General features: G+C 45.5%; 1 protein-coding gene across 3 annotated transcripts in view; it reads left to right on the forward strand.

Annotated features, from left to right (window-relative positions):
- The window catches only part of STRIP2 (striatin interacting protein 2), a 44,048-nt gene that overhangs the window by 857 nt on the left and 24,038 nt on the right, over positions 1-19,153 (forward strand). For 2 of the 3 annotated variants that reach the window (XM_029233939.1, XM_029233941.1), the window contains exons 2-13: positions 4,690-4,759; positions 7,854-7,928; positions 8,937-9,071; positions 10,423-10,543; positions 11,319-11,387; positions 11,585-11,691; positions 12,414-12,541; positions 13,422-13,625; positions 14,855-15,090; positions 15,342-15,407; positions 16,092-16,155; positions 17,074-17,145. In XM_029233939.1, the coding sequence (XP_029089772.1) occupies positions 4,690-4,759; positions 7,854-7,928; positions 8,937-9,071; positions 10,423-10,543; positions 11,319-11,387; positions 11,585-11,691; positions 12,414-12,541; positions 13,422-13,625; positions 14,855-15,090; positions 15,342-15,407; positions 16,092-16,155; positions 17,074-17,145 (1,347 nt within the window). Of the gene's footprint in view, positions 1-4,689; positions 4,760-7,853; positions 7,929-8,078; positions 9,072-10,422; positions 10,544-11,318; positions 11,388-11,584; positions 11,692-12,413; positions 12,542-13,421; positions 13,626-14,854; positions 15,091-15,341; positions 15,408-16,091; positions 16,156-17,073; positions 17,146-19,153 lie in introns of all 3 variants that reach the window. The other variant, XM_029233940.1, reaches the window with a different exon arrangement.

Here is a 19,153-nt window from a genome sequence, read left to right on the forward strand (position 1 = left end):
CCTAACTAGGAGGATGAAAGGAGTGAATTAACATTCACTCCAACCCCCTCATCCAGCCAGCTTCCATCAGCTAGCCAAGAGCAGAACCGGATCTGAGCGGGGAATCAGACCACAAAATGTCAGGTGTGGAAGGGTCTGTAGAGGTCACCGGGTTTTAGCCCTTGCTTTGAAGGAAGTGGGAGACAAAAGTAGCTTGCCGAAGGTCATACATCTGGCACAGTGGCCAGGGGTACCAGGCTTTGGGTTCAGTCAGAGCAGGTTTTGAATCCCAGCCCTACCATTTACTCTTGGTGTGACTTTTGGCAGATTGCCAGCCTCTGAGCTCCAGTTTCTTCCTCTGTAAAATGCGGTTAATACTACCTGCCTCAGAAGGTTGCGATAAAGTCAAAATGAGATAATTGAATATGAAATGTTTAATTCAGTGCAGGCACGGTGCATGTAGCTGGTTAGCGCACAGTAGCTCTTAGTACTATATTATCATCATCATCAAGGGACAGAACTGGTAGTAGAAGCCAGATCTTAGGCATCCCAGTCCACGGTTTACCATTTGAATTGTATTTCAGTTTCAAAGGGATTTCATGTATGCTTTCCATTTTGATACAAGCAGGAATCCATCCCATTTTATAAAAGAGAGAAGTGGAGGAGGTGAAAAGACTGGCCCAAAATCACACCACCTTTCAGAGGCAGAGCTCAGCCCTCCTGCCATACTGGATCAGGGTTTTATGCATCTCCCTCCCTGCCTCAGTACGAATCTGGCCTTTTAGGGCACCCTGTTTCTCCTTACCCCGTAGAGACATCGTTCTTGTTCAGATGGTTTTTGGGGGGTGGGGCAGGGGGATGAGTCTTTTATTAATTCAACAGTTGTTGAGTTCTTTCTATATGCCCAGCACTATTTTAGGTGCTAGGGATACAGCGGTCTCTCCACAGTCGGGGTGCAGAGACAGTGTGGGAGTGAATAAAATAATTTCGGAATGATATGTTCTATGGGTGAATTAAAACTCCTCTTGAACCAGGAGGCCTTTTCCCTACCTATCAAGTCTTCCTTCAGGAAAAGGCTGATAGTTTTACTCTTGCCAGTGAGTTCAGTATCCAGAGACTCAGAGCTTTCCACCTGCACCACAGTTTACCGCCTGATTGTCTGCAGCTGCACTTTTCATGTGGAAATGAACAACTGCAGTGATCCTCACCATCTGAGCTTATTGCCTGCCCAAAGGTTGGCGGGAAACATTAGCTTTCCTTCACCTTCCACTGCAGCAGGAGAGCTGCTCTTACCTGTCAATACATCCCCTATCACAACACCCAGGTGCCAGACTCTCTGCTGACTCTCAGATAGGTGACTGTCTGCTTTTCCTTCCCTCCCTCCTTTTGCATTCCTGTGGAAAACAGTCCTGGGGAGGATGATTTTCTTTCCTCTCTAGGGCTTCAGGAATTTCTGGAAGAGAATTACTGTTGGCACAAGTCAACAGAGCCTCGTACATCACTGTGTTTATAGGGGTACCATTGACCTACCCTCTCCCAATGGCTTAGTGTATGGATATCCTAACCTTAAAAGGAAGCTAGAGAATGAGTTTGCTTAATAAAAAGATTCTTAACCTAACCAAAAGATTCACCTCAGACCTCTTACAGCCAGATTTCTTGCTTCAGGTCGTTCCCAAAGTCCTTGACAAAGTTTAACTGGTTTGTAGCAAAATGAGGAAAATTCAAGGCATTGAAGTGAGTTTTTCATAAAATGTAGTTCAATACATTAAATTTAAAGGATGTATGTAATTTAAAACAATGTTTTTCAAACTGTAGGGAGTAACCTGTGAGTTGAGACCAACATTTTTTTAAAGAAGTAGACTAATTGGAAGTACTGGTTTATCACATATGGTAGTGGTAAATATTATTTTGTTAAACTTCTGTTCCAGTTTTGTGTGTGTTGGGACATGACGTAAAGTTTACTTATACTTTGACTTACAGTCAAAAAAAGCTTCACTGCTTTTAATGGCTCTTATTCTGATATTTTGTCTTTTGCATTTTGGGGGCATTAAACGATTTTTTAAAATTATATATATATTTAAGAGATTTTTAAAGTTTCTACTTAGAAAATAAAACATCAACAACCTTATGTCATTCTCCACCATCCACCTTTTTTTTTTCTTACTGGTCCCTGTAATCCAGAAGTTTAGAAATCTTTGCTATAGTGGATTTAAACATGAATCACCTTTTTGGCAGTGTAAATTCATAAAGTGGTTTTGGAAAACAACTTGTCATGTACAAAGAGCCATACAAATTGTCATAAGGTTTGATGCATTCATTCCCGTTATAAAAATCTGTCAGAGAAGATCCTAAATATGAAAAAAATTTATAAGAGTATTACAGCTTCATGTATATAGTAAAGAAAAATTAAAAACAAATGTTCAACAATAGAGAATTGGTTAAGTAAGCCAATAGACATCTGTCCACTTAGCTGTTTATTTATTTTTAATAAAATTTTTTGTTGTGCTGTGCAGTTTGTAGTTCCCCCACCAGGGACTGAACCCAGGCCATGGCAGTGAAAGCCCAGAATCCTAACCACTAGGCCATCAGGGAACTCTTCTCTTAGCTGTTTAAAGTGACAGTTATAATAATATGAGACAGGGACTTCCCTGGTGGTCCAGTGGCTAAGACTCCATACTCCCAATGCAGGGGTCCCTGGTCAGGGAACTAGATCCCACATGCATGCCACAACTAAAGATTCTGCATGTCGCAACTAATGATCCAGGAAACTGCAACAAAGATCCTGCATGTGGCAACGAAGATCCTGCATGCCACAGCTAAGACCCAGCGCAGCCTAATTAAATAAATATTCATTTTTTAAAAAGTAAACCTTTATCTTTAAAAAAATAATAATAGTATGAGAAAAATGCCTTTATAATATAATATTAAAATCATAAGTAGAGTAAGTAAAATTCTTGGAGTGACCGTCCACATAGTGCTACCAGGTGCTGGATTGTGTGCTAAGTGCTTTTCCTCTATTATCTCATTTAGTCCTTACAATGACCCTATGAATTATCCTCATTTTACAGATGAGAAAACTGAGTACGTCATTTTCCAACAATTCCCTGATACCAATTCAGTTCTGACACTACCCGTAGTTAGCACAGACCCCACAAGTTAAGGGCTCAGTCCTACAAGACTGCCCCCACTTCAGATGTCAGCCACAGTGGAATCCCCAGACTACCTGCACTTCTGCCTGGCCAACTACAGATTCAGGGGTTACCATGACTGTCCCCCTCAGGTTCGATAGATTGCTAGAACAACTCGCAGAACTAAGAAAAGTGCTATATTTATGACTACAATTTTATTATAAAGAATACAACTCAGGAACAAAATGGAGAGAGGCATAGGACAGGGTATGGAGGTGGAGTGGTGCAGAATTTCCATGCCCTCTCTGTGGCATTACCCTCCTAGCACATTGGTGTGCCCAAATCACATTGTTTCAGAGTTCTTTTGTTTGTGTTTTTTTGCGGTACGCGGGCCTCTCACTGCTGTGGCCTCTCCTGTTGCGGAGCACAGGCTGTGGACATGCAGACTCAGCGGCCATGGCTCACGGGCCCAGCCGCTCCGCGGCATGTGGGATCTTCCCGGACTGGGGCACGAACCCGTATCCCCTGCATCGGCAGGCAAACTCTCAACCACTGCACCACCAGGGAAGCCCCAGAGTTTTTATATGGAGTTTCGTTACCTAGTCATGGTTGGTCAAACCACTGGCCACTTGATTGAACTCAGTCTTCAGCCTCCTCCCCTCCCTGGAGCTCCTTTTTTGAAATTCTCACTCTAAGTCACCTCATTAGCATAACCTCAAGTATGGTTGACAGGAGCTCCTTATGAATAACAGGCACTCCTACTACTCAGGAAATTCCAAAGGTTTTAAGAGCTCTGTGCCAGGAAGGTGGGTGATGGGGCAAAGACCAAATACATTTTTTATGCTACACTGAGGCACAAAGAGGTTAAGTAACTTGTTCAAGATCACATAGTATGTGACAAGACCTGGGATTCGAATTTTTTTTAATTCATATTTATTCATATATTGGTAGGAAAAATCTATCCCAAAATGCTTAAAGAGGTTCGGGTGTAGGATTATATTAAAAATACTTTTAAAAGGGTATTATAAATTTTTACATACAACATCATAGGAAATCTAGCCTTTAGTACAATTTGAAGTGGAAATGCTACCTTATTTGACAGTCCTAAAATTGTGGAATATTGGAACTAAGGACATCTTTTTATATATGAGGAACTATGATCCACAGAATGAAATCATACAAAATCATACAATGGGTTAATGACAGAGCTGAAGTCAGAATCCAGTTTACTTCTTTTGTTTTCATCCGTCTTGTTTTTCTAGAGATCAGCTAGATGTTCTTCAGGTCTGTGTTTATGTAGATCAGATATGGGCACAGATTGTAGCTTTCATATCTGTTCATGATCCTGGTCCTTTGCCCAGAGTTTCTGATTCTATATAGGAATCTTCAGCCCAGCCCCACACTGAGCCTCTAATTTTGGCTTGGAGGAGGGTACTTCTTGGATGAAAGGCCCAGATGGAACTCTCCTAGTTGCCTTCTTCCTCTAACTTTGGCCTCCAAGAGAGGTGGAAAATGAAATGAGGGTGTGATCTCCTTTTGTCAGCCTTTTTCCCAAGTTACCACAAAGATTTCTCCATTACAGGGCTCTGTGGACTGCCCTACCCTGGAATTTGAGTATGGAGACACAGATGGGCACGCAGCAGAGTTGTCAGGTATGAGATAGATGGGTCTGTAAAGAGTGGAAGGTTGGCCAGGAGGAGAGGGAAGATGCCTGTGCTCTCCCCTGGCAGCTTGTCTGTTCTCAGCAAGTGGCTATAGAGCACAGGCTGTTCTCCACATTCCCACTTCTCTACACCTTCCAGTGGTCAGTATCTCTTTGTTTGCTTTCACATTTCTTTCTGTGAATGCTTCCCTGGCTATGTATGGCATTCTCCATTCTTTCATTCTATCCCTGTTTTCTGCTCACCCTTCTTTAATTCTCTTTTGGTGCACTCTCAAATCTGTTTTCTCTCCACCTTCTCCCCATTTCTCCTTTCTTTCTCTTCCCATAGTCACCCATATCTTTTGGGTGCCCCTTTCTGCCACCCACTCCATTGCTTTCCCATTCCATCTCTCTCTCCTTTTCTTTTCTACGTCCATCTCACCCCCTTCCCCTAATACTTGCCCCTTATTAAAGTCTCAGCAATGTCTGAAGAAAAACTGTGTAGACAACTGGGCAGCTGAGCAAAGCTGAACATGTCATCTATATCCATCACAGTGGAGCTCTGCTTGGATGTTTCTGAGCTGGGGTTGAGTGATCCCATTCTTCTTTCAGTGCTGGACTGCTTCTCTCTGGATTTTTAGCTTGGCTAAACGTGGTCTCCTTGCATTAAGGGCCTCCACGTTACATGTGCTACAAATGCCAATTATTAATAAATGAGCTTTGGGTGGAAATTATGTGAAAGTTAAATAGTCTGTCACATGAAAGTGACACTTTAAGACAGGCTTTTTCAGAGAAAAGAGACAAACGCTTTTAAAGAAGTTCTTGTGAATAAACATAGGGAATAAATTTTGTGATGAGTGACAGAAATAGAGAGCTAAGTTTAATAACTAACCAAGGGTTAGAATCCAAAATATGAATACACACATACACACACACATAGAGAGAGAAAGAAATGAACATCCCAATAGAGACTATAGATAAATGGTCAAAGAATATGAATAGGAATTCACAGAACAGAAAACCATGTGGTCAGTAAATATATGAAAAGATATTCAATTATGTTAGGAAATGGGGAAACACAAATTAAAATGGTGAGATATTATTCAACAATCATCAGATGCAAAATTTAAAAGCCTGGGGTTGGTGAGGGTACAGAGGGATGAGTACTTTTTATACATGGCTTGGCATGAGGGAACAGTATAGAATTGGAAAGCAGTTTAGTTATATCTAGCAAAGTCGAATTCACACGTATTATGACCCAGCGATTCTAGATGTACACTTTAAAAAAATTCTTGGGCCCAAGAAAACACAAAGATGTTTATTGTCGCCACTGTGAAAAATTGAAAACAACTTAGTAGGGGAATGGAGAAACTGCAGTATATCAATCAATATATTAGGCTACTGTATAGTCATTAAAATAATTGATCTATATCAATATGCTTCAGTGTCAATAAATATTAAAAATATATTAAAGGGAAGAAGAAACGGTGACAAAATAATTTATACAGGCATCAAAAAAACTGCTTAAAAAAATAAAATAAAAAAAATAAAAAAAAAACTGCTTAAACACACAAGTCTAAAAGATGTTTCTAGGAAGTCTAGTTGCACACTTGATTGAGAACCGTGTCAGTTAAGTGAATGGATGTGTTCATCACACTGCTTTTCATGTAAGCTATTGAAAGACATAATAAAAAATGCTTCTAAGAAAAAATAATTTATACAGTATGATACTGCTTGGATAAAAACTTGAAAAACAGAACAATATCATGTGTTGTTTACAGGCACATAGATATGTACTAAAAGTATAAAACTAGGCATGTGAAGCATACATACCAGTTTCATCATAGTGATTATCTCTAGAGAGGAAAATAAGACTGGGAAGGAAGAGGGGACTTTAGCTGTCTGAAGCAAATATGGCAAGTGTTAACATTTGTTTAATCTGAGTAGAAGATAAACGCAGTGTCTTTTATGTACTCTGTATTTACCTGTAGTATATGAAAGTTCATGATCTAAACTTTAAAAATAAGACAAAAGCAAAGTTCAGTACCTAAGAGCCTTGCTCCCTGTTTTAACTGGGTTTGTGCTCTACTCTTAAAATATATATATCTACACTACTCACTAATGACTGAAGAATTTAACAAACAGAGCTGGGATTTGTTTCTGGTCACTCCAGGATTCTGGAACTCAGGACTCAAAAGCCCTGGCTCCCAGACAAGGTATTTCTTGACCATTAGACAGCTGGCTGGAATATAAGTGAATTTCTGTTGCTTTGTGAATTATCTGTGACCTAGTTAAATTTCCAGCAAGGGTCTTAGTTAGGGAACAGAGTTTTGAGGAAGCACCTATTGGCTTAATGACTTCACTTCTTCGTCCTCTGTAAGGTGAGCGTACTTGTGTAATGTTCTGGTGTGTGTGTGTGTGTGTGTGTGTGTGTGTGTGTGTGTGTGTGTGTGTGTGTGTGTGTAGGAAAGGGCATTTTTATTTCTCATAAGCTGTCTGCATTTTGTATTGAGAGGCTGCTGTCAGCAAAGTTAGATTTTCCTGGGCACAGGCCGCCCTTTGGCAATCAAAGCTGCTTCTGTATGGTTTGATTCTGCCTCTGCCCGGGTGGCCGTGGGCAGGAACATAAACTTCTGTACCCTTCGAGGAAACTCAGCAGGGAGAGAATGAACTGGCTCCTTGAATAGCACAAGGATCTTGCCTCTAAACTTCAGGAGTTGTGTTGCCCCCTTTTTCCCTAGAGACAGGATTAGTCCCAGTCTGGGTTGACAAGCAGAAGGGGTTGCAGCCCTAAGAACCAGCAGTGATGACATTCAGCCCTCTCTGTTCCAGCCCTCCTCCTGGCCCTCACCAAATGTTGGAGCCTATCTTCTCTGCTGTAGCAGCCAGCTGGCAGGAGGAGGACAGGTTTGATGGTTTAATCACCCAGGGACACAAGTGGCTATTTTTAACTGCTCTGAAAAGGAGGAAGCTGACTCTGGATTGAATTGGACACAGGAATGTGTTGGAAGCTTTAGCTCTTTCATGCCACCTTCTCCACCCCAGGCCCCTTCTATAAGGATCTGCTGAATGTTTGTGACTCTGTCCTATCTTTCCTGCCACAGAATTGTATAGCTACACTGAACACCCGGAATTCACCACTAACAGGAGGTGCTTTGAAGAAGACTTCAAGACCCAAGGTGATCCCAGACCCTTATTCATAGAGATCTGCTTTTTCTCTCCATGATATTCAAGGCTGATCTAGAAAAAGCCTAAAATAAAGTATGATCCTTCTTCATCCTCTCCATAGCCATATAACTTCTCTATTCCTTTTTGCATATGGGACACAGAGTTTCCTATATCTCAAGTGGAGAGGTCACGGAGTGGAAGCAAGAGAAGCCTGAACTGGGTCCCTTTCCCTGATGTCAAGGGCCCAGAGAACAGAGGAATGGGGAGGTGGGGCTGGACTGGTTCCCTGCTGCCTGGTTACCCTGTGCCCAGCCTAGTCTTCGACCTTAGTTTTCAATCCCTGTCTCCAATTCTGCCTCACTCCTCATAGCATCTGGTAATAATTTCATGTGCCCACCCTGTGATCCACTCAGACCTCCATTTCCGTACTTGGTCAGTGGCAATTCAGTGTCCAACTCAGCAAGTGTGTGGTGAGTACCCATTTTGTGCCAGAGATGCAGGAGGCAGGGGTGAAGGTGAATTTACAGTATCTTTAAAGAAATTATAGTCAGATAGCAGAGGGGAGATGTGTACGTCACAAAACTAGCTGAGGCCAAGAGGAAAATGGGAAGTGTCATTAGAGAAGTAAAACGTATCATGGGGGACAGAGCTTCTGGCTGGAGCCTTAGTGGGAAAGAGGTGATTTTGTATTGAACCTGTAAGGATGAATAGCAATTGGATACATAGGGAGATAGAGGGAACTCCTTGAGGAAAGGCAGAGAGATAGAACTGTATAGGCTGGGGAGGAGGAAGCGGAAATGGAGGGGATGTGGAGGAAGATGAGGCTCTGGAGTGGGCCAGAACATTTGGGTTTTTTACTTTTCCCATCCCTTATTCTTTCTCAGCTAAACAAGGAAAGCTTTCGAAGAGAAGAATTTATTGGGGGGCTGAGATCAGAAGTACATATGCTATCATCAGGAGCCTTTCCAGGAAGGGGAGGCAACAGCTGACACTAGATCTGTATGGCCTTCTGTTCCCAGTGCAGGGTAAGGAGTGGCTGGAGTTGGAGGAAGATGCCCAGAAGGCCTATGTGATGGGACTCCTGGACCGGCTAGAGGTGGTCAGTAGGGAACGGCGACTGAAGGTGGCCCGAGCTGTTCTCTACCTGGCCCAAGGTGAGTGGCCAGCTTTGCCAACTTGAGAGGGGTGGACACTAGAGAGAGAGAGACGGTGTTAGCAGGACTAGGATGAGGCAAGCCACACTGGGAAAGCAAGGTTCCTGCCTCTTGAGGACAGATCTTGTCATGTGCTAGAAGTAACCTTGTGCTTATGCGAAAGATGAGGAGATGATGGTAGGTACTGTTCTGGATCCCTTGGAATCGGCCTTTCTCTTTCCAGACATGCCAGGATTTCTTATAGGGTTCTTTTTTTCCTTAGCCTGGGCTGTAATCCTATGTGGAGACTAGCAAGAGGGTCACTGTGGCCAGAGCTGACAGTGTACCACCAGCTGAGCATGGAGGTTTCTTTTACCAGCTGTGGCCTGGTTCTGACACTGAGAGGAGGCAGGGAGGGTGCCACCAATTTACACGTGGACCCGCTGCATTGTTTCTCATTGGCATTTAGAAGGTCCAAGCCAACATAGCAGGAGGAGTGGATGCTGTGAGTAATTTGGAGAATCAGAGCTCAGTGAGATTAACTGAGGAAAGCTTCCCAGAAGAGACCTATTAGCCAGGTGTTGGAAAGAAAAATGAGCCTAGCTGGAGTAGTAAAAGAAAGCCCTGAGGTCAGAAATAAGAGGACTGTTGGCAGAACCAACTAGTTGGGAGCTAAAAAAACTGTAAAAGAAAAATCATAAATGGAGAGGAAAGAGAGTGGACATCTGGTGAAGGGACGACTGCAGTAAACAAGGCAGTGCCCAAGCCTATCTCTTGGGTCTGGCACTCTGGCCAAGTTCCAGCTGCCAGTACCTTCATCTTTTTGCCTGAGGGCTTTCTGTGCAGCCCACATGGGGCAGCCAGGAAGTGCTAGGGAATTAATGTTCTCCCCTAGTCCAGCAGCATTCCTCAGTGACTGCCAGGGGTTAGTGGATGAGCAGCTTGACCACCTCACCCCTCTTGGGTGGGATGATTCTGAGTTGTTTGTTTTATGTTTTCCAGAGCTTCTCCCCACTTGGGATTGAGCTCTTGGCTGCCTTCTCTTCCCTATCTCACTTCCCCACTTCTCTACCGATGGTTCCTGGGGTCAACTCCCAAATAAACTACTTGCACTTGAATCCTTATCTCTGGATCTTCTTCTCAGGGAACTCAAACTTAAGACAAACCAGTGATGAGCACATTGGACCTAACCCTGGAGACTGCTTCTCCTCTCCCCTGCCTCATTCCAGGAAGTTCTGGGGGGCACTTGTCCTTTGTTAACCTAATTGTTGGACAGAGTGTTGGGAGATAGTCTTCAGATCATGGGGCAGGGTGGAAAGAACTGGGATAACCCCCTCCTCCTCAACCCCTGCGGCACTGTCTGGTCCTTTAGGCACTTTTGGGGAATGTGATTCAGAAGTCGATGTACTGCACTGGTCCAGGTACAACTGCTTCCTGCTCTATCAGATGGGGACCTTCTCGGCCTTCCTGGAGCTACTCCACATGGAAATCGAGTGAGAAGCCTTAGGGGAGGGCTGGCGACCCCCTTCCTTGAAGGGTGCCTCATCTCCTATGCTGGTTCCCTCACTGTAGAGCCCTCTGTGAAAGCTGGGTCTATTCACACCTCCTCCAAAGCTCGCTGACAGTCCCCCTCCATCCAGCCATGGTCTCTGATAGTCTGTCCTGCTCCCTAAGGTTGGGCTCATCAGCAGGCTCTGCCCCACTTACAGCTTCAATCCTGGGCCTCAGGGGCCGATCCTGTATGGCTTTTGTATCCAAATACCTTCTTAGCTCAGCCTAACTGTGGACTCCATGAAGGAAGCTGTTCTACCTGAGAACATGACCCAAGATGGATGGGACCAATTCCTGTTGCTGTGCCCAGTTCTTTTCCTCATGGTTACAGCTCTAGAGGTGGCCTTATATGCTGCTACCACTATAGTGACCCCTCATATTGTCTCATGCCTATCACCCAGGAGTTTTAGTGGGGCAAATTCTGTTTATTATTCACCAAGTGTTGCTTAGCATCTGTTTTGTGTCCAGCACAGTACTAGAAACAGCGGAGATTTTAAGAGGAGCAAATATCATAGACCCTGCCCTTGCCTGTCTTCACCACAGATAAGGGTTTGTCTAGGTGGCAGGAGAATTCTATGGGCTTCTCTACCTTAGACCAGTTTCTTTAGCTACATAGCCAGGGAATGGCAGGTACTCATGTTTGTGCATATGATAAGTGTGCAACACAGAGTAAAGAGGCCTTACGGGTTCCTGTTTTCTCCCTCATCCCTGTGGCAGCAACAGCCAGGCCTGTAGCAGTGCTCTTCGGAAACCAGCCATCTCCATTGCTGATAGCACAGAGCTCCGGTGAGTGGGCCTGCCCATGGGATTGGAACAGGGGATTGTTAGCAATGGGTTACCTTTGCCCAAATTTCAGACGCACCCAGGCCACTAGAAGTTGCTAATTCCACTGGGTTGGGCCACCACAGAGACCATCCCTGAGGTCTCAGACTATAGGTTGGAAACTGCCTTGGGAACCTCTTGTGACCCTTCTATAACCTCAGGGTGCTGCTGAGCGTCATGTACCTAATGGTGGAAAATATCCGCCTGGAGCGAGAGACAGACTCCTACGGGTGGAGGACAGCCCGGGAGACCTTCCGCACTGAACTGAGTAAGAAGTGGCACTCGAGGTGCCTGTGGCAGAGGGGAGGCATAGCATCTGCCTAGGAGAGACAGACAGTTCTTCTTCTTCGTCTTCTTTTTTTGTTTTTTAGAGCTAACATCCCTTCTTTTAGGACAGAGGTACTTTGTGGTGGGCTTGAGGGTCTGGCTTGATTGCCCCTGTGTCTGTGAGCTAGGCCCAGTCATATGTCTTCTCTATATCTTGGTTTTGGTTTCCTTGGTTATAAATGGGAATAGTTATCCCTCTCCCATTCGACCACAAATCCCACATGAAAAAAATGAGTTGACTTACCTTGAAAATATGAGTTGGTATTGTCATCAGTCAGGGATAAGATATGAAGGCCTTTGGGATTTTAAAATATATACTATATTTGTTGATGTGGGAAAGTGAGTTGTGATCTACAAAATGCATTGAGTTCCTCAACCAGGAAGCATCTTTATTACCGTTGATTATCTTTATTACTGTTACTTCTAGTTTGATATCCACCCCCAAGCTTTGGGAACTATGCCATTTTAACTCCATGACCTCCCTTATCCTGCCCTCGGGGGGTTCACTCTGGGAGCTCTCTAAGCCTCCTTCTAAGGACCAAGTACTCAGATTCTTTGCGGGAAGGTGAGTGCCTTCCTCAGCGTCCAGAAACAGGGTTACAGGGACTGGGTCTCAGCTGCTTCATCCTCACTTTCTCACTTGCCTCTCTCCACAACCCCCAGGCTTCTCCATGCATAATGAGGAGCCTTTTGCCCTTCTGCTTTTCTCTATGGTCACCAAGTTCTGCAGCGGCCTGGCTCCCCACTTCCCCATAAAGAAGGTCCTGCTTCTGCTCTGGAAAGTAGTCATGGTGAGTGGCTGATTCACCCTTCTCCCAACTCATCAGATCAGCAGTGCCCTCTGCCACCTCAGTTTCTTCTAGTCTGATTCCAGGAGGCTGGAGCTAGGCAGAAGAATAGGGCAGCTGTTAGCCAGTGGAGGGACAATAAGGCTGTCCTAGAGAAATCAGATGTTCTGTTTCAGAGTAGGTTACCTATTTCTGTTGGACTGATGGGAGATGCCACTTTTTGAGTTGGGGTGTCATTGCACCTTCCCCCGATAGAGCTAATGTTTCATGGAAAGAACGCTGGCTGAGAATTGGGAGATCTGGCCTCTGCCGATACTGAGAAACCTCGGGCAATTCTCTGTGTCTCAGTTTCTCTAGCTGTAAAATGTGAGGTTTAGTGCCTGCTCTCCATCCAGATAAATAGAGGATTTGCTTTTAAAAAATGAAGTCCTCATAAGTGTATGGTTGCAGTTTTGTTACTAATTATTCAACCCTATCCTTCCTCTGACTGGCTGAACAACATACCCTCCAGGGCAGGCCTTGAGTGATTCTGGGGGGTTATAGTATCTAGATCTGCTCCTTAAAAGGGGGTACATTTTCCTGTTTTTTTCAGTGGAGGCCCCCAGTGGTCCTTTTCCTTATTTCTGGTGATGTTTCCAGCCCTGGGTTAGTAAATAATGCTTTATCCTGACCCCTGAGCTCTGAGGGTTAGTAACCACCTCTGAGACTGGGGATGGTGACCACATTTTTTGCCTCCTCCTGTTTTATTACTTCCTAATTACGGAGGGGGTCTGAGGGGACTGGAGGTTGTGGCTCTTCCTCTCCATGCATGCTTCCCTGACCTTGCTCCCTCTGACTTCCCTCCCTTCCTCTCTTCTGTGCCCCTTTCCCGTTTAACCCTTAGTTTACCCTCGGTGGATTTGAGCAGCTGCAGGCTCTCAAAGTACAGAAGCGGGAAGAATTGGGCCTGCCTCCACTGGCTGAGGACAGTATCCAGGTGGTGAAGAGCATGCGTGCTGCCTCCCCGCCCTCTTACACTCTCGACCTGGGGGAGTCTCAGCTGGCACCACCACCCTCCAAACTGCGAGGCCGCCGTGGTTCTCGAAGGGTATGGACTAAAGCAGACAGTAGTGTTGTGACACTAGCTGGCCAAAACTCAAGATTCTAAGCAGCTCTGGATATGGTAGGAAAGAGCAGTAAATGACCCAGCTCTCCTGCCCCTGACTGGCCCTGAGACCAACCTGAAATCTTGGAGTCTATACTTCAGCCTCTATTCCCGAGCCCTGACAGGGTCCTGGGCTGTCAAGATGTAACATTGTGATATCACATCATAGACCCATGTCTTGCTAAGGATCATTGGCCTAGACCTCAGTGCCTGGAGTTCCCTAGCTCCCTGAACAACAGTTGGGGTATAATCCTGGGCATAGGTACCTGGTTGAGGCACTTTATCATTGTCTTCGCAGTAAGATTTACTCTGAGCCAGCCATGCTCTTATCTGGCCTTGGAACCAGAGGCTTACACTTACAAGATGACTGGTTTGGGTTCTATAGTCTGCATCCCTAGAAAGGTCACAGTGACAAGTTGCACTGAGAGCTGACCATGCTCCCATGAACTTACCTGCCTGATCTACTTGAGTTCACCGGCTACAGGTGACAGGCTCAGACAGTCACACTCAGTAATCTAGTCTACATTATCTGCAATGTGATTTTTTTTAACCTTTATTTTTTTGTTTTATAAAGTAATGCTTACTCATTATAGAAAATTTAGAGCAAATATAAAAATGTGAAGAAGGGAGAAAAAAAAGTCACCCACAATCTTAACAACCAGAGACAATCACTGTTAACTTTTTGGCCTATTTCTGTCCAATCTTTTTTTCTTTCTGTGACAAGATTTAAAATTCCAGACTTGCTTCCCTCTGCCTAGCAGCAAGCTTCTGTCCTCCTCTTCCTCAGTCAGCCAGCTGGTGTATGCTCACAGAAGGCAAACTAATTGAATGTTCACCTAAGTAGAGCATAATTAGGAAGGAAAGTGCTGGCAAAAAAAAAAGGCACCAGTGCTTTCTGAAAGCTAAGTAACTGTGACTTTGGGATTATCAATGCTCTGTTTCCCAGCCATTGGCATGGTTGTGTGAGAGCTGCTTGTCCTGGAATTGGGCCTGGTGGGCACAGTAGGGTTGAGATGGGAAGGAAAAGGTCTCACTAGAGATGGGTTCTTACTTCCATGTTCCCTGAAGTCTAGCAGCCTGTGGGTTGGGGTGGTCTTAGACAAGGATGCCCAGGGTGAGATCTCTGCACACCTTCCCTCTCTCCTTCCACCTACTCCCCTCCAACCCCCCAGCAACTCCTTACTAAGCAGGACAGCTTGGACATCTACAACGAAAGAGATCTCTTTAAGACTGAGGAACCAGCCACAGAGGAGGAAGAGGAGTCTGCTGGCGATGGAGAGCGTACCTTGGATGGAGAGTTAGACTTGCTAGAGCAGGACCCTCTAGTACCACCTCCACCCTCACAGGCACCCCTCTCTGCTGAGCGGGTGGCCTTTCCCAAGGGCCTACCATGGACCCCAAAGGTCAGGTAGGTTTGATAACACCAAGCACCCTGAGCTTCGGGGTTTCAGTCACTGGAGGCCCAGGGTGGAGTGGTCTATGTATTCAAGGCTCAATAAGCTGGTCTGGGAGTCGGAACTCCTGGGTTTGAAGTTCCCTGCTGTCTTCCCTTACTGTTCCAGTTCTCCAACTGGAGGAGTAGGAGCCCAGTAAGGGTCCTTCTCTCAAGGTTTGCTTTTCTTCCCTTCTCTGGGATTTGTCTCTCCACTGTCCTCTCAGACAGAAGGACATTGAACACTTCTTGGAGATCAGCAGGAACAAGTTCATCGGATTCACTCTGGGGCAGTAAGTGACTGGATGGTCAGAACTGGCTATAGAGTGGTTTTTAGAGGGCCACGGGAGTGGGTGGCCTAGAGTGAGAGATGTTGCCTGGTCGTGATTATACAACCCAGAGCCATGGGCAGCTCCCAGTGACTGCTTTGGGTTCTTGCCATGGAGTTTTTTCCTTCCAGTTTCCTAGAACTTTTATGTTCTCATCCAGGTGTAGGACCTTGAGCAACAAGTCATTTTCCTCTTGAACATCAATTTCCTTGTCAGTGTTATTAGATGGTCCCTGCAAGCCCTTCTGTAATGGGCCAGAATTCTGTGAAGAAGTGACATGGTTGGAACAGATCTTTCCCCATTCCCCCACCCTCTTGAATCCTCACTCGTCACTACAAAACCTGAGAAACCATTGTTACTACCGTTTCACTGTCAAAAGTGTTGGGCAACATGCCCTTTTAAGTAGGAACCTGCTCCCAGACAAAGTGAGTCCCCAAAAGTCTATACAGAAATCCTAATTTTCAGGGACACTTCCCTGTACCATTATTCTTTTTGTGTCCTGAAGCAATGATGGGGGACCTGGTAACTTGCAGAGAAAGATCCAGGGTACCAGATGGTGAAAGTGGCATGGTCCACATGACTCCAGGGGGTATTGGTAATTCTCTCTGCTTTTGACCCTTATGATCTGGTGTGTCTTGCATTTCACAGGGACACAGATACCTTGGTTGGATTACCCAGGCCCATCCATGAGAGTGTGAAGACCCTCAAGCAGGTGACCAGGGTGGGCTCTCAGTCTTCAGGGATAGGGAGCCATCAAGGGAAGTTGGATGACTAGGGTCCTGGGTCCTGGGTGGTGCTCTTCCACCAGACACGTTCTGAACCTGTTATTCTGTACTTCCTCTGCAGGCATTTTGGCCAAAGAGGTAAAAAATCAGGTCTCTCCGTACCTACTCAGTGTCCTACGTTTAGATAGATGAACAAGTTCTCCTTTCTTCCTCTCATTCCTTTTCCCTCCTCCCACCCTTCTCTCTCTTCCCACTTATTGCTTCCTTTCCTTTCCTTCTCTTTCCTTAGAGGATCACTAACTTCCACAGGCCCGGGATTGAGTAGCAGTCTGCTCTGTATCCAAAGTGTGTGTGTGCACGAGTAAGAGTAGTCATTCCTTGCACAGACCTTGATCCCCACCCCACCCCATCATCATCACTCTGTACACACACGGACACACATACAGGCACATGCAGCAAAACTCTCAGGGCAGTGGTCCAGGGGCAAGGGCCTATTCTTGGCTTCCCCTCGCACAATTTTTTGGTTTTTTTTGAAAGGCTGCGCCATGCGACATGCAGGATCTTAGTTCCCCAACCAGGGATCGAACCCGTGCCCCCTGCGTTGGGAGCACGGAGACTTAACCACTGGACCGCCAGGGAAGTCCCTCCCCTTGCACTTTGGTTGAAGGTAAATGCTAAGGTGTTTGCGCCCTTCAAACATGGAAATATGGAATAAACACTGTATTGAAGCACTTTGCTGCTGTTCATGATGCAAAGGTAAATAAGGCTCCTGCCTTCAAAGGGTGCGTAGTGTATTTGGGCTGACAGACCCATAAACAGGACATTTCCTTGTCATTGGGGAAATGATCACTGGTACACATGTGATCGAGGCCCTCAGCCCCTTATTGACGTCTTATGTTTCCCAGCACAAGTACATCTCCATCGCAGATGTTCAGATCAAGAATGAGGAGGAGCTAGAGAAGTGCCCCATGTCTTTGGTGAGTCAAGGGGAATCCTGCACAGGAGGACATCTGTCTGCAGTGCTGTCGCATAACTCGCGTGCATGCTGTTGGACTCTTACTGTATGCTAGGCAAAGCAAAGTCTCTACTTTCACGATACATTAAAGTTGGAGAAAAACGATAAGTAATTAAGGAAACGAGAAGACTTTCAGAGAATGGTAGATATGGTTAAGAAAATTTAAATAGGGTGACATATCATGTAGTAGACTATTTTAGATTGGGCAATCAGGGTATGTAGACCTCTGAGAAGGTGATAATTACCTAAGATCTGAGGTATAAGAAGGAGCTGGCCGTAAGAACATCAGGGGAAAGAGTATTCGAAGCAGAGCGAACAGACTTATTAAAAAGGTGAGAGCAAGCTCAGAATGTTAGAGGTAGTGGATGAAGGCTAGTGTGGCTGGAGCACAGTGGGGAGGGGGAAGGTTGTCTGAGATGGGGTCAGAGAGGTGGCCTGGGGCCACTTTACACAGGACATTTAAGCGAAGATAGGGAGCTTGAAGTTGATTCAAGTGACAAAGGGAAGCCTTTGGAGATTTTAAACCGGGGAGTGACATGATCTATCTTTTTATAATAAAAACCATTGGCTACTTTGTAAAGGCTGGATGAGGAAAGAGTGGAAGCAGGGAGGTTGGGAAGCTCTTAAAATAGTCAGGGTGAGAGATGATGGTGTTTTAGATGGCGGTAGGAAGTGTGGAGATAGGGAGAAGTGGATGAATTTGGTTTATATTTTGGAGGTACAGCTGACAGGAGTTGCAGTTCAATTGGCTGTGGATAGACATAAAGGACAATCAAGAATAAGTACCATTTGTCAAGATGAGGAGTTCTGTTTTTTTGTTTTTGTGTTTTTAATTAATTTATTTTTATTTCTGGCTGCGTTGGGTCTTCATTGCTGCGCGCAGGCTTTCTCTAGCTGCGGCAAGCGGGGGCTGCTCTTCATTGCGGTGCGCGGGCTTCTCATTGTGGCAGCTTCTCTTGTTGCAGAGTGTGGGCTCAGTAGTTGTGGCGCACGGGCTTAGCTGCTCCGCGGCATGTGGGATCTTCCCAGACCAGGGCTCGAACCCGTGTCCCCTGCATTGGCAGGCAGATTCTTAACCACTGTGCCACCAGGGAAGCCCTGTTTTTTGGGGTTTTTTAATGTGTTTTTTCCCCCCTGTTTTTCTTTTTCTTTCATTTCTTTTCTTTTTTGTGGTTGAGGGCACCGTGCGGCTTGCAGTATCTTAGTTCCCCAACCAGGGACTGAACCCTGGTCCCACAGCAGTGATAGTATGGAGTCCTAACCACTGGACTGCCAGGGAATTCCTAGGAGTTCTGTCTTATCAAGGGTTCTATTTTGGTTGTACGAAGATTTAGATGTCCATTAGACACCCATGCAGAGCAGCCAAGCAATTAGGTATATGGGTCTAGAGTTCTAGAGAGAGGACTGACTTAGGGAAATAAATTTGGGAACTGTTGACTCATGGACAGTGTTAAAAGCCATCGAACTGGCTGAGATAACCTGAGGAGGGAGTAAAGATAGAGAGAGAATGGAACCCAGGACAAAGCCCTGGGGCACACCAATATGTCAAGGATGGGATGATTCAGGAAAGGAGCCAAAAAAAAGAAAAACCCTCAGTGAGGTGGGAGGAAATCCAGGAGATTGTGATGCCATAAAAGCTAAGCAAAGAAAGTCTTTCAAGGCTTTCCTGGTGGCACAGTGGTTGAGAATCCGCCTGCCAATGCAGGGGTCACGTTAGATCCCTGGTCCAGGAAGATCCCACATGCTGTGGAGCAACTAAGCCCGTGCGCCGCAACTACTGAGCCTGCTCTCTAGAGCCCGTTAGCCACAACTACTGAAGCCCGCGTGCTTAGAGCCCGTACTCTGCAACAAGAGAAGCCACCACAATGAGAAGCCTGTGCACCGCAATGAAGAGTAGCCCCCGCTCACCGCAACTAGAGAAAGCCCGCGTGCAGCAACGAAGACCCAACACAGCCAAAAATAAATAAATA

This window comes from Monodon monoceros, unplaced genomic scaffold (assembly GCF_005190385.1).
Source record: "Monodon monoceros isolate NGI ecotype Baffin Bay Population unplaced genomic scaffold, NGI_Narwhal_1 Super_Scaffold_2, whole genome shotgun sequence".
NCBI classification, from domain to species: domain Eukaryota; kingdom Metazoa; phylum Chordata; class Mammalia; order Artiodactyla; family Monodontidae; genus Monodon; species Monodon monoceros.